This window comes from Podarcis filfolensis (genome assembly GCF_964270895.1).
Source record: "Podarcis filfolensis genome assembly, chromosome: 17".
NCBI classification, from domain to species: domain Eukaryota; kingdom Metazoa; phylum Chordata; class Lepidosauria; order Squamata; family Lacertidae; genus Podarcis; species Podarcis filfolensis.
This window is the reverse complement of record NC_139621.1, coordinates 36876041-36890943: the sequence shown is the minus strand read 5'-3', so window position 1 is coordinate 36890943 and position 14903 is coordinate 36876041. Positions and strand designations below refer to the sequence as shown.

The 14903-nt window shown below is 43.6% G+C and overlaps 1 protein-coding gene across 2 annotated transcripts; it reads right to left on the bottom strand.

The window, feature by feature from the left end:
* Positions 1-3265: 3265 nt before the first annotated feature.
* Positions 3266-12795, bottom strand: LOC310752827 (ciliary microtubule inner protein 2B-like). Of its 2 annotated transcripts, XM_083593910.1 has the most exons (6): positions 12650-12795; positions 11655-12605; positions 9188-9387; positions 7023-7204; positions 6197-6398; positions 3266-3931 (listed from the first exon to the last, which is right to left on the bottom strand). In XM_083593910.1, exons 2-6 carry the CDS (start codon positions 11684-11686, stop codon positions 3834-3836), a joined length of 714 nt encoding a protein of 237 aa, XP_083450036.1. In that variant the 5' UTR covers positions 11687-12605; positions 12650-12795; the 3' UTR covers positions 3266-3833. The 2 variants fall into 2 exon arrangements, with proteins under 2 accessions (XP_083450036.1, XP_083450035.1); XM_083593909.1 differs by lacking the exons at positions 11655-12605; positions 12650-12795 and adding an exon at positions 10934-11637.
* Between the last annotated feature and the right edge of the window lie 2108 nt (positions 12796-14903).

The following is a 14903-nucleotide window of genomic DNA, read 5'->3' as shown; positions in this document are numbered from 1 at the left end:
GCACAGCTTCCTGAATTCTGTAAGATGATCCTATATATGCAGTTGTCTTTATTTTTCCCCCTTTCACCAGAACAAGGAAGTGTTCGGAGAAATGCAGTCAATAAAATGACTGTTGATAAATGTGAATGGGCTATTAATAAACAGTATATGATGAAATGTGTATTACGCATGAAAGCTCATACCTTGAAAGCTTATATTTAGTTGATCTTTAAAGTGCCACTGGAATTATTAAAAAATATTTTTTCATCTTTCATCTTGTTATTTATTATGATAATAAACATGGAGAGAGTATCTGTTATTCTCTGAATTTTCTTTTTTCCATAATCTTGCAGCAAGAAATTCAGTGTAAAAATATGATTAGGAGAATTATAGAAGTCACCGGGTACTTCGGGATCAAAAAGTGTTGGAAAATACGTTTTAAAACTGGGATTAAGACATGGATTTGAGTGTCCCAAATGTTAACTATGTAGCAGGGGGAAATATACATTTGTGCCAAATACAGATCAAAAGAACGTTTCTAGGTTTCTCGGAAGCAGAAATATCTACAGCTTGTTGAGTGAAAGGTTGGTGAGGATTTGCTGATGGACTGGACAACATTGACAAAAGGCAAACATTGGGATAAATGAGAGTTTATGCTGAGGCTTAGCATATCTGATCTTGTCTGTGCTGAATCACAGAATTGTAGAGTTGGAAGGGACCATAAGGATTATCATCATCTACTACTACTACTACTACTATTATTATTATTATTATTATTATTATTATTATTATTATTTCTTTATTATTCAATTTATACACCGCCCTATACCCAGAGGTCTTAAGGCGATTCACAAACAAGACCACAGTGTTATGTACTGAAGTTCTCACCCTGGGCCAGCAGGGGGATACTGTAGATAGTACAGGTCCACATATGCAAATAAGGGATCAAAAGTGACGTTCAGTGATTGGATAGTTACAGAAAGTGGTTACAGTTACGTTGTACTGGAGCTCTATATAAGCAGGCTGGCTGAACCCTTCAGTTCAGTTCTGTTCTGACCTGTGAATAAACAAGAGCTGTTTGGAGAATCGCTGTGTCATCTGATATGTTCACCCACAACTTAACACACAGCATATAAAATCAAACCCAAAGCAATAATAATCTAGTCCAACCCCCTTGCAATGCAGGAATCCAATGTGAGGCTTGAACCCTCGACCCTGGGATCAAAAGCCTTGTGCTCTACCGACTGAGAGATCCTAGCAGTGATCCTTCAAGTGATAAAAGGCTGATTCCTTTCTTGAAATGTCTCCATGTAATGATTACTCTTCTTTATTAAATTTATATACCGACCTTCATCCAAGGATCAGAGGAAGGTTGACAACATGAACTTGTAAGCTCTTGATAATTAGTGGCCTGCGAACTGGCATTTTGTTTTCTTCTGTTCCTTTCCCATCCCCACCACTTAGTGACACTTGTTGCAGTCACTGTGAAAAGCGGTCAGAATGGACTGCACTGAAAATGGTTTTGCATTGGGGCACGAAATTGCTTGTTAGACCACTCTGAAAATTGTAGCTCTGTGAGGGCAGTGGGGGTCTCCTAGCAACTCTCAGGAACCTTAACAGTCGATAGGATTCTTTGGGGCAAGCCCTGGCAGTTAAAGTAGTATGATACTGCTTTAAATGTATGGTGCTGATGTGGTTGTAGCTGATCCCGCCCAGCTGGAGAAAACCCAGGAAAGAGATGATGTCACAGTGTTAAGCAGCCAAGTCTATTAGGCCACACAGTGATGTCACTGAAAGCAAGCAAAGCCTTGTGGCCTGTTTGGGAAGTACTGCTAAGCCATAGTTTAGTGGTGGTGATGGTGATGATGATGATGATGATGATAATTATTTATTTATTATTTATACCCCGCCCATCTGGCTGAGTTTCCCCAGTCACTCTGGGTGGCTTCCAATCAACTGTTGAAAACAATACAGCATTAAATATTAAAAACTTCCCGAAACAGGGCTGCCTTCAGATGTCTTTTAAAAAGAAGATAGCTGCTTATTTCCTTCACATCTGAAGGGAGGGCGTTCCACAGGGCGGGCGCCATTACCGAGAAGGCCCTCTGTCTCGTTCCCTGTAACCTCACTTCTCGCAATGAGGGAACCGCCAGAAGGCCCTCGGCGCTGGACCTCAGTGTACGGGCTGAACGATGGGGGTGGAGACGCTCCTTCAGGTATACTGGGCCGAGGCTGTTTAGGGCTTTAAAGATCAGCACCAGCACTTTGAATTGTGCTCGGAAACGTGCTGGGAGCCAATGCAGATCTCTCAGGACCGGTGTTATGTGGTCCCGGCAGCCACTCCCAGTCACCAGTCTAGCTGCCGCATTCTGGATTAATTGCAGTTTCCAGGTATGGTGGTACCTCGGGTTAAGAACTTAATTCATTCCGGAAGTCCGTTCTTAACCTGAAACTGTTCTTAACCTGAGGTACAGTACCACTTTAGCTAATGGGGTCTCCTGCTGCCACCACACGATTTCTGTTCTCATCCTGAAGCAAAGTTCTTAACCCGAGGTACTATTTCTGGGTTGGTGGAGTCTGTAACCTGAAGCGTCTGTAACCTGAAGCATCTGTAACCTGAGGTACCACTGTACAAGCACAAGCCCTTTTGCCATCCCCCTGTTTCTTCCGGTGCAGCTATAGAGATCTCAGAAGCATCCTTTTCTCTGGAGAGACCTGTCAGGAGTAAGCATGGACCAATGGTACCAAATAGTATGGGAAACAGCTTTATTAGAAAAACTAACCAATAAACTGAAACTGACATGGGGACAAATGGAAGAAGACACCTTCACCCCGGTATGGCTCCCCTTCATCACATACACAGCCCAACAAGACAAGGACAAGAATCCACCAACAGCATACAAATCAATATGGCTAACCTGATTCAAAACACCCACCCACCCCACTCACACATGAAAACAAAGTTCAACGCAGCCAATCACAAACAAACAACCACACCCGAGGCCAACCCCAACCTCTCTCACCACCAAAGAAACACAAGAGAATAGTAAAGAGAACCTGCACTAGTGACACTGACACAAAACCCCACACATACATTAAGTAAAATAGAAGCATTGCCACCCGACCCCACCCACACTCACCCCCTCCACCTCTTCCCCCCTTTTCTTCCTAAAGTAACACAATGTCTCAACAAATGAAACTGGTCTGTAGAAAATGAAACTTGAGAAAAGAGACATTGCACATACATTTGTATCTTTAATTAAGAAATCTTTAATTAAAAAATACGTTAAAAAAAAAGAGAAGAGGCATCCTTTTCTGTCGTAAAGTAATGGTGATTTGTCATTTTCTCCCAATGGGGCACTGCAATTAGTTTTAATTATAGTTCCTTCAAACAAGCTGAGATCATAACCACGGTTTGAAAACGACTTTGGAGCAAACCATAGTTATGATGAACCACAGTTTGTCCCGGTTTAGACATAAAATGCAGTTAGTTGTAAATGGACACAAATGCTTCTGCTGTCCTGTCTGTGCATGTACGGGAAGAAGTAGTACATGCAGAAGTATGCGGCTTATTTGCAGAAAGCTAAACCATAGTTTACCAAGGTGTCTGAATGCAGTCTGCATGAGAGAGCAAAATAGAAAGCTCCTCTTTTTTCTTGCAAGGAGTACCAAAAATCATAAAAAGGAGGGTTTTTTTTCTCTGGGTGAAGGAAGATTGTGAAAATAGTTTCAGCTTAGCCTTTGTAGAAACTATCTTCTAAAGGAAAGGGAAACTTTAATAAGTTTCAGATGACAACGCATATATTTGAACTGATGGCAATTTATGGCATGCAATTTGATTAGGCATGCCCTGCTTACATATGAGAAGTCCATACAAAAGGCTGCCTCTTTCCTGCTTCCAGAGAGTTTCTGGTGCTCACTCCCCAGGTCTTTCCAAATGAGAACTTGTGACCTGTTTTTGAAGAAGCAGAAGGATTCACTGTTTATTTTGCTATTTTGTGTAACTTGTGACTAATATTCAGGCATGCAAGGGAACATTAATGAGCTTTTAGTTACTAACTAGCCAATTACTTTAACATACTGCCTTTCTGCCAAAGCAGCTGAGGCACTTGCATTTTGTAATAATGGTTTACAATCTAAGAGACATGATACAAAAGGACAAAGAAATATGGAGCGAAGGAAGAGTCTAATTGTTCTGGACTGAAGTCCTGCACTGGTAGTACTTGAGTTGTGATCAGCCTATGGCAGTGAAACCTCAACAATGTGTGTTTACTTTTGCTGGCTCTACGCTGTACCTGGCAAACTTTCTTCTGTGTTCCAAAGAACCTCCTACTAGATGAGTTGCTAGAAATAGATCTGAAGAGGTAAGAGGTTTAGGCAATTTTACATGGTTGTACCACCTCTACTTTGATCTTAAGAAAGGTACCATACTTCCTGCTCAAGATATGTGTTTAGAGTGGTAGGAAAAGAGAGAAGGGCTTCAAAGGTATGCTTCTCTTTTTCTAAAGGCTAAACCTATTGACATTCATGTAGCATCATAGAATTGTAGAGTTGGATAAGGACCACAAGGGTCATCAAGTCCAGCCCCCTGCAATGCAGGAATCTTTTGCCAAATGTGAGGTTCGAACCCAGGACCCTGAGATTAGGAATCTCATGGTCAACCAAGTGAGCTATCCCAGCAGCATCCCTCCCCTACTTCATGGCTGAATGGGGATTTGAACCTTGGCTGCCCAGGTCGTAGTTCAGTACTCTAATCACTGCACCGCACAACCTCTACCTACCTCTTCAAGCCACCAAAAGTGTTTACTCGTTGGTGGCAAAAGTGACTGTTTTAACTTGGGTTTATATCACTCGAAGCTCTTAAGATGCAGCTGGTTGAGAGAGACAGAGGCTGTCCTCTGCTTCACAGAACATCCTCTGTGGTTGAAAGAGAGGCTTCGTATTTCCTTTCCTCTAAGTGCCGGCCATTGAGGCGCGTCTGCAATCCAGGTATGAGCTTTGATAAACAGGGAGCTAAATCTGTTTCCTAACTGCACAGCTAACGTTTTCATAAAGTATGCCAGACTAAACCATGCCTTGTTGAAGCATTTTTCTCTGCTCCAGAATGTCTTTCTTCATGTCTCCTCCTCCTCCCCTCCCCAGGTTGTGTATATTTCTCTCTCTTTTTAAAATATAAACCTACAGGAGGAACACGATGATTTCAATTAGTATTGTACTGTACTATGTCACTTTCAGTGCTTTTAAAATAAGGTAGGAAGATTGGTCTACACCAGATATTTGATATCAGCTGGGGAAAGTTAAACTTACCAGTTCAGAGTCTCAGATACTTCCCACTTAAGAAGGCACTTTAAGATTTTATCTTGACTATATTTTGCCCCAGAGAAAAGTAGATTCTTGCTATGGTTCTTCCATTTAAAAAAGATCACTACCACCTTTTCCACATATGCCCACTTCAGGCATAAGACCAAATCATGGTTTGGCATTACAGCAACAAGCCTGGAATGAGCCTCAGTTTTATAGCAGATTCACAACCCTGCTTTGCAGAAGAAGTGCAAACTTGCTTGCTGCTTCAAACACAACAGCAAACTGTGTTTTGCTGATGACCCAGAAGGGAAAGAAATGGCACATATGGTGAGAGGAGGAGGGGTCATGCAATCTTAAGGCTAGTTCCAGTCACATGAAACTATGGTTTGGTACTTATGTCAAAACCAAACTTATATTTAAAAGGTATATCTTCTCCAGCAGTAGGAGAGGAGCAGTAGCCAGGACAACTGTAAAACAGGTACAGCTTTTGCCACCATCTCTGATCTTCTCTAGGTGCTTAAGCAAACGACTTTGGAATCTGGTCATGAAAATCCTTCATTATTGAAGTTCTTTGCTTCTGTGGGTGACCCAACACAAGGACAGGGTCAAGACAACCTCCATACAGACTGTCTCAATTTTCATTTGTGAAATTGACCTTTACCCTTTTTGGAAAATGCAATTCGCTAAGGATTGGATCTGCATATGCCCAGGCAATGTTTCCACTTTACCTAATAGCTTATAACTGGGAGATTAAAGGGGCAGATGAAATGACCTAGATATACTTTATTTCCGGGTTTGCTTTTAATCTTCTCTAGCGAAACAGATTAAGGGTGTTTTTCTTTTTCTTTTAATGTGGATGGATTAACGCAAATGGAACCACAAATTTAGACCAGGGGCAGGTGGGGAAACATACCTGGGATGTAGCCAGTGTAAGATGGAGGGAGACCCTTATCAGCTCTGTATATTGGCTTTCCGAGACTTTTTTGAATAGCATCTCTCTTCATGGGAGTAGAAGTTGGTTCACCCTCTGCTTTTTGAACTCTGACCGACTCCGGGATGGTGGTGCCCAATATTTTCTTATCAGAGGACAAACCAGGTGTTGCAGAAGAATAAATCTGTCATGACAGAAATAATTCAGAGTAAAATTATGACACACTGACCTTCTCTCCTCCAGCTCTAACATCTTCAGTTGTCCAAAAGTCTTAAGCTATTCTGCTCAATCTCTCTTGCTGCCCCTTTTGCCTGGACCCCTTCCAGAACATAATGTGACATCATCTCTCCCCCCCCCCCCGCCAGCCTTCAAATCCTTCCTCGCTTCCCTTATTTTTCATGAAGACTTTCCTGGGTTTTGACAAACCACAGTTTCATGTCACATCTGAACTGGCAAAACAATGGTTTGTTTTTACACTGTAAACTAAGAAGGGAAGCCAGAATCAAACACTGGTTCCTAATCCTGATCTGAAGGGCTCATGCAAACTTTAATTTGCCAGATCAGATGTAGCACTGAACTATGGTTTGCCCAAGCCCAGGAAGTTATTAGTGCAGGAGAAGAGAGGGAGATGTCACAACTTGATAACTTGTTTGCATAATGCCAAAGAATGGTTTAGTATGTATCTAGATTGAGCCATTGACTTAAATCAGAGGAGCCCTGAAGTCCTAGATGCGAATCATCAAACCCAAATAGCACTGATACTTTCTGGAGTATGTGAAAGTCATAGTAATGCCTGAAACCTACATACCATAACTGTCTTGTCTCCTGGCTTTGTTAGGGTGAGTTGTCTTGTCTTGTTTGGTTTTGGTGGTGATTTTAAGTCTGCCTTTGCTCTTTCAATTGTCTGAGCAGCTGAAGCAGTTGGAGGATCGCAGTCATACAGAAGTCTTCGTGTAAAGAGATGGTGATTGGTATTCATTGGTGGGTATTCTGGGACATGGAGGGAAGTTTGCAACAGTTACCGAGATAAAAGCTGATCGTGCATTTGAAATCAGGAAGGGGTTGCTTTAATCCTAGATAATAAGGCTTCATGTTGGAATTTTATTCTTGGTTGTCATTTTAAGACAGACAATTCAGCGGGTTGGCGTCCTCTTACTTCCTATTTCATTTTCCTTATAAAGATTCTCAGTCTCTCATGCGCTTTCCTATTAATGCCAGGTGGCTTTGCACTATTGTTGGAAATGTGTGTCGCACACGGTTAGAACTGGGGATATTATGGTAATTTTCATGCTTTCTTTATTCCAAGGGAAAGTGGAATTGAACCACAGTATGATTTTCTCTTTATGAAATGGGGGGAAATAACCTTTATCAACTTATTTATTGTAGATTTCCACAGGGTACATGGCATGGCTGCCCAAAGATATCCTTCAAATGAATTATTTGAATTCAAAGAATCAAAAATTACATATCTAGACCCAGTTCAGGTGCAATGCGTGTGATCTGATAATCTTTCTGGAGTTTGTTAAACCAAGGTTTCCTATAATGTAAAAAAACGGGAAACTGTGGTTTAAGCTCTGACCTTAAACCAGGATTGCAGAACTTGGTTTCATCTTGGTTTGCAAACTACCATTGCAGTCAAAGCGTAAACCACAGTTTTGATGTAACAAGAAACGGTACATTAACAAACTCTGAAAATGTTGCATTAAGATGCATGAGGGAATATGGAAGAGGAAGCATGCTCACATGACTCTTAAGTTTGGAAAAACCTTGGTTTATCAGGTGAAAGATAATGTCTTGGTTTTCATTCTCCCTCTCCCCCCCCCACTTTCTCCTTAGATTCTTCCCTATATCCCATCAGAAGCACTTTCAAGGTACAGTGGTACCTCAGGTTACATACGCTTCAGGTTACAGATGCTTCAGGTTACAGACGCTTCAGGTTACAGACTCCGCTAACCCAGAAATAGTACCTCGGGTTAAGAACTTTGCTTCAGGATAAGAACAGAAATCATGCAGCAGCGGCAGCGGGAGGCCCCGTTAGCTAAAGTGGTACCTCAGGTTAAGAACAGTTTCAGGTTAAGGACAGATCTCCAGAACAAATTAAGTTCTTAACCCGTGGTACCACTGTAATATAACTTGTGCAGATGTCTAACTTGCTACCAAAATAGATAGCATATTTGGATACTGAGTATGCAGAGAAGAAGAAGAGTTTGGATTTGATATCCCGCTTTATCACTACCCGAAGGAGTCTCAATGCGGCTAACATTCTCCTTTCCCTTCCTCTCCCACAACAAACAATCTGTGAGCTGAGTGAGGCTGAGAGACTTCAGAGAAGTGTGACTCGCCCAGGGTCACCCAGCAGCTGCATGTGGAGGAGCGGAGACGCAAACCCGGTTCACCAGATTACAAGTCTACCGCTCTTAACCACTACACCACACTGGCTCTCAGAGGGGTAAAACAGAAGAAGAGCGGCAATCGATTTCAACATTTGATGGTGCTTGATAGTTGATGTACTATGCAATTTCGTATTTCATTTCGTTTGACAGAAGAAAGGTTCCCTCCTGATGCAATAAACACATAGCATCAACAATCCTACATGTTGTGAGTGGAACAGGAGAGAACTCCACACAGTTCCACCCCCTCAGTGATGACTCCAGGGGTGGTCTGCCCCCTTCCTCCACCCCTGATTACATGCGCAGTACCACCCTTAAAAAGCGGGATCCATGGAGGATAAGGCTCTGTTTTACGTCTTCATTCTTCTAAATACCAGTTGTTGGGAATCATATGTGGGGATTGCTTCCCATAGTTTTCTGATTGGCCACTGTGAGAACAAGGTGCTGGACCACGTGGACCATTGGTCTGACCCAACACTGCTCTTCTCATGTTCTTAGGAATTATTGATGCTGGGGCAGGGGGTATTCTTCATTATAATTTTCTGAAATGTATTGAATCATATCTTAAAGACAGTTGTCATACCATATGCAGTATTTCTGCCTCCTGCCCACTGAGTATGATGACGACCACATGGCTGTCTGAGAAGATTTCTGTGCTCAGGTGTGTCAGCAGCAGTGCGGCTTAACCGCAGCAACTTTGCCTGACGGGCAAGCAGCTTTCTGGTGGCATTGCCGTAAGTTTCCCCAATAATGCTTTCAAGATTTGGAATGAAACCTGTATATCTGGAAGAAGAAGAAGAAGAAGAAGAAGAAGAAGAAGAAGAAGAAGAAGAAGAAGAAGAAGAAGAAGGGGAAGACGATAAGGCTCAGTAGTGAACTTTGCATATGCTGTGTCAGAACGCTGTGCACCATCAAGTCTATCCTCAACAGAGAACTGCAGGAATAATCTTAAATTAGCAGAGGAAAATATCATTGTGAATTATATACCCAACACATGGAATCTAACAAAGGGACAATATGAATGGACTCTCCGTGCCCTTACTACGGCAAAAAGACAGGTATTGGTGAAGTGGAAAAATAAAAATGCAGCTCTCTTTAATGATGGAACGGAAGATATGTACAAACTCGCTGCACATGAACAAGTTGAGTACAAACGTAAGCTTGCCATGGACAAATTTAACAATATTTGGAATTAATTTTTATAAATACTGTATTAGATTGAGGTCTGGTTAACTACAATAACATTCTTTTCTTTTCTTTGGTAATGTATACATTATTTTAGTTCTGTTTTGTTTTCTACACGGGTACTATTTCTTTTTTCTTCATCTTTTTGTGTCTTATCTTACCGTGTGCACTTGTAATTGTGTACTTTTTATTTTTCAATAAAGGATGTGTGCGTAATATCTATATCTATATCTATATCTATATCTATATCTATATCTATATCTATCTATCTATCTCACAGGCAACTACAGCTAACAAAGCCCCCCTGACCAGCAGGCCAGTACGATCCTCCTGTTTCATATTTTTTTCCTGTTCAGTGTATCTTTAGAGAAAAGGGGAATGGGAATCACTTTCCCTCCGTGTCACTGTATTCCAACCTCTTTTGGCCCCAGTCAGCATGGCCAGTGACCAGAGATGATGGGACTTTGTAGGATTAGGGTTGAATAGGGTCCTTCAAGCCTTGCTTGGATTCTCGCTAGGCCTCACCTTCACCCTAGACCCCACCCCTGCTCCCTCTGTCCCATCTTGATTCCCAATGGAAACACGACCCTGAGAAACCACCTGGTACCCCTAGAGTCTTGCTACAGCTTGGCAGAGATTGGGGGTGGTGTGCAAGCCTTGCAACAACATTAAACAAACAGCTGTGTTGAAAACATGGTAGCATGTCCCTCCTGAGGCAGGTGTCATCTTCTGCCCACATGGAATAACTTTAGAGCCTCTTCTCTTGTTTTGTTCATGGTATGGGAATTGCTAGGATGCGGGTGGCACTGTGAGTTAAACCACAGAGTCTAGGACTTGCCGATTAGAAGGTCGGTGGTTCGAATCCCCGCGACGAGGTGAGCTCCCGCTGCTCGGTCCCTGCTCCTGCCGACCTAGCAGGTCGAAAGCACGTCAAAGTGCAAGTAGATAAATAGGTCCCGCTCCGGCGGGAAGGTAAACGGCGTTTCCGTGTGCTGCTCTGGTTCGCCAGAAGCGGCTTAGTCATGCTGGCCGCATGACCCGGAAGCTGTATGCCGGCTCCCTCAGCCAATAAAGCGAGATGAGTGCCGCAACCCCAGAGTCGGCCACGACTGGACCTAATGGCCAGGGGTCCCTTTACCTTTACCTATGGCAATTGCTGTAGTGTAGTTCCTTGCTGACTTTACTCAAGGGTCCTTGAGAATCCTTGGACCACACAGGATGCTCCTCCCTGCAATCAGCGTCGCTTCTTGGGAAAACCGGCAGAGAAAGGAACCGGTGTGGGCTTTTCAAGTTATCCAAGCAGGGCAGGAAGGAGCTACAATGCAGTTTTACTCCAATAAAGCGAGTGTGATGTGCAAAGAAACTGCAGTTGCCCCGTGTATCCTCACAAGTCCTCAAAGCAAAGGGTGATTCATGCAGAACACCATTAGCCATGACGTCCCTGTGCTCACCACGCTAGCCAGGTATAATATCCTAAGGAGCAAGGTGAAGAATTTTGCCAACTTCCTGCTCCTGATCAGAAATTTGGAGAGGAAAGCAGTAAACAACTTCTTACTACATGCCACAACAGTGTGTGATAATCAGCTTATCAGTATGCGAGGTGCACCCCATTTAATTAAACAATTTTCAGTAGTCCCCCCCCCAAGTCTGGTTGAAGAGTAGTGACAGCTGAAAAAAAAATAATTACTAATGTTCCCTGTTTTTGGATCTGTTTGCATGTTTCCCTCCAGCCCCGATTTATCTTCACTCAAGATTTAATCGGCTTTCAGTAGAAACTGACAGGCTATCAATAGCCCCATGGATTGGGAAGAAATATTTTCTTTGCAAATTGCTGGTGTTCTAAAAGTTCAGTTTTAAGCCCTTACCCTGGTATGTAGAAAGAATTGTACGAAAGCATTATTTCTGCTGATCCAAGGAGGGTTTTAAGTATCTGAGATTAGAAGACTGGCAGGCAGCAATTGTTCCTTCACTTCAAGCGCAGCCCAGAAATGAGAAATGTCAAGCATATCTTAGGCTCCCTTCGCTTGTGTAATAGCAATGCTTGGGCACCTAAGTTTTGTCACTATAGCTACTCAACTCAGCTGGGGCTAGAGTAAATAAAACGTGGAAAATGCAACACTGCCAGCCTGCACATTATGTTGGCAGCAAAGTACGTCGCTTGATTTTCCAAAACAAATGTGGGGTTTTTAACCAGCGCTTGAATGTACTCATTCAAACCATCACTTAAAAACACATGGGGTGAAACCAATGTTAGTAATACTCAGAGTAGACCCATTGAAATCACTGGAGTTAAGGGGTCTACTCTGTTTATAACTTTGGACATCACCTATATAAATGTAGTCATCCCCAACAGTGCATCTAGCAAGTATAATATGAGTGGTTAAATATTTGCTTCAATGACCCTAGGATCAGTTTGTGGTGGGGGGCTGGGGCTGGAAAAAGGCAGACTTCTGTGAAAAGATTCTTATGAGTTTGTGGGTGCACGACACCCTAAATATGTGAGTCCAGTAGCTGTTAGAATTTCATCAAGCCCCCTGAAGCCCTGGATCCAGCAAGGGTTAAAATATAATCCAGGCCAGTCTACTGATGAGGTAATTGCCAGGGAGATGAGCCATTAAGAAAACAAAAGGAAGACAATAGCCCATTGTGGAGAGGGGCTCTGGGGCAGACAGCAAGTGGATGGGGCCCCACCTCCAGCCCTTGGTTAGTGAAAGGAGAAAGGTAGAGTCTTTAGAGTTGACCTAGGAAAAAAGGTTGCAGTCTGTTAAAGGTGACAAGCTGGAGAGATGGCCAGAGCACGGTGTCTGATCCCAAACCTCCCACTGCCTTGTGGGATATCTGATCCCAACTGATCCCAAACCTCCCACTGCCTTGTGGGAGAAGCAAAGGCTAAGGAGTAAACCCTTCACAAATCTCGAATGGAGTCCCTAAGGCTGTTGGATGGCGCATTGCATGCCTCCTTCCGGAAACTCTTGCATCCAAGCTGGTGCCAAACCTATTGCTCTGCTTTCCTTTGGACCCGGGTGGCACTGTGGGTTAAACCACTGAGCCTAGGGCTTGCTGATCAGAAGGTCGGCGGTTCGAATCCCTGCGACGGGGTGAGCTCCCATTGCTCGGTCCCTTCTCCTGCCCACCTAGCAGTTCGAAAGCACAAAGTGCAAGTAGATAAATAGGTACCACTCCGGCAGGAAGGTAAATGGCATTTTCATGTGCTGCTCTGGTTCGCCAGAAGCGGCTTAGTCATGCTGGCCACATGACCCGGAAGCTGTACGCCAGCTCCCTCGGCCAATAAAGCGAGATGAGCGCCGCAACCCCAAAGTCGGCCACGACTGGACCTAATGGTCAGGGGTCCCTTTACCTCTACCTTAGTGAGGCTGAGAGAGGGGTCGCGTCTGGGCAGCCCAGGACCTCCATCCACACTGCCCAGGCTTGAACCCCAGGGAAATCACTTTGGTGCTGCCAACACAGTGGTTTGACTTCACCCCCCAGCGGTGTCTCTCAAAGCAGACGGATGCCAACTAACTAATAGAATTGTACAGTTTTCATATTGGATCAGATTATTCTAAGGTGTGTGTACTGCACCTTTTGTTGCTGCAAACCGCCTTGTGTATTGCAAAGTAGAAATGGCGGTATACAAATTAAAAGTGAAATTGAAGAAAATGAAAAGACGACGAGGGTCATCTAGCCTGACCCCCTGCAAGGCAGGAATATTTTTGCCCAATGTGGGGCTCGGACCCAAGATCCTGAGATCAGGAGTCTCATACTGAACCAAGAGAGCTATTTATTTAATTGCTTTTTTAAAATTGTCATCTCCCCCCCCCCCCAAGGGAATGTTTTTAAGGTGTTCTCATTTTTACCCGTCAGCCGCCTTTAGTCCCTGTAAGGAGGGAAATGTGGGGTATAAATAATTACATAATAATAATAATAATCCCCCAAAGGCCTTGTATGCTGCTGCGGGTCTTTATACCTGAGGAAAGTCTCCATGAGGGGCAACCAAGGCCTCCTTTTCTGGTGGCGGAGTAGAGCACTCTAACCAAGATCCCCCAAGTGCCCCTATTTTCCAGGGACAGTCCCAGATTTACAGAAGCCATCCCTTTTTCTGATTTGATCCCGCTTTTCCTTAGGATGTCCCTATTTTCATCGGAGAAATGTTGGAGGCTTTGGCGTTATGCCACCCCCTGAAAGCCATCTGAAGGCAGCCATGTATAGGGAAGTTTTTTTTTTCACGATTAATGTTTTCTTATGTTTTTATATATGTTGGAAGTCTGCCAGAGTAGCTAGGACAATGCAGTCAGATGGGTAAGGTAAAGGTAAAGGGACCCCTGACCATTAGGTCCAGTCGTGACCGACTCTGGGGTTGCGGCGCTCATCTCGCTTTATTGGCCGAGGGAGCCGGCGTACAGCTTCTGGGTCATGTGGCCAGCATGACTAAGCCGCTTCTGGCGAACCAGAGCAGCGCACGGAAACGCCATTTACCTTCCCGCCGGAGCGGTACCTATTTATCTACTTGCACTTTGATGTGCTTTCGAACTGCTAGGTTGGCAGGAGCAGGGACCGAGCAACGGGAGCTCACCCCATCGCGGGGATTCGAACCGCTGACCTTCTGATTGGCAAGTCCTTGGCTCTGTGGTTTAACCCACAGCGCCACCTGCGTCCCCAGTCAGATGGGTGGGTGGGGTATAAATAGTAAAATTATTATTTTTATTCTACAATAGGACATCCGTGTTTTCATCGGGGAAATGTTGGAGGGTATGCAGGGCCAGATTTAGGTTTGACGGGGCCCTAAGCTACTGAAGGTAATGGGGCCCTTTATATGTCCAGCTGTCAGTAACAAATTGTTGCTGGTTTTTTTGTGCTGAGTATAAGCTATATGGTAATTTATGGACCTAATAGGTATCTAAAGCCATTTGCACATACAGAATGTAGGCACCCTATATATAGAAATGAGCAAACCAGTGATATTTTAGGGGGCAGACTAGCAGGCAGGGCCCATTACTTACATCATAGGAGCCTACACAGCACAAAACACTGTTGCTGTATGTAGGTTTTATTTTATTTGTTTTTTATCTTATATTTTGGAAATGTACATCCAGGTTTTTTTTCCTTTAAATTTT

Excerpts from the sequence above, each read along its gene's own strand:
- LOC310752827 (XM_083593909.1), bottom strand. The coding sequence starts at position 11,223 with ATGGCTAATGGTGTTCTGCATGAATCACCCTTTGCTTTGAGGACTTGT. Across the intron at positions 7,205-9,187 it reads AGGCAGAAATACTGCATATG|AATACCCACCAATGAATACC; the intron begins GTATGACAACTG and ends TCCATGTCCCAG. Across the intron at positions 3,932-6,196 it reads TTACACTGGCTACATCCCAG|GTCACAAGTTCTCATTTGGA; the intron begins GTATGTTTCCCC and ends CTTCAAAAACAG.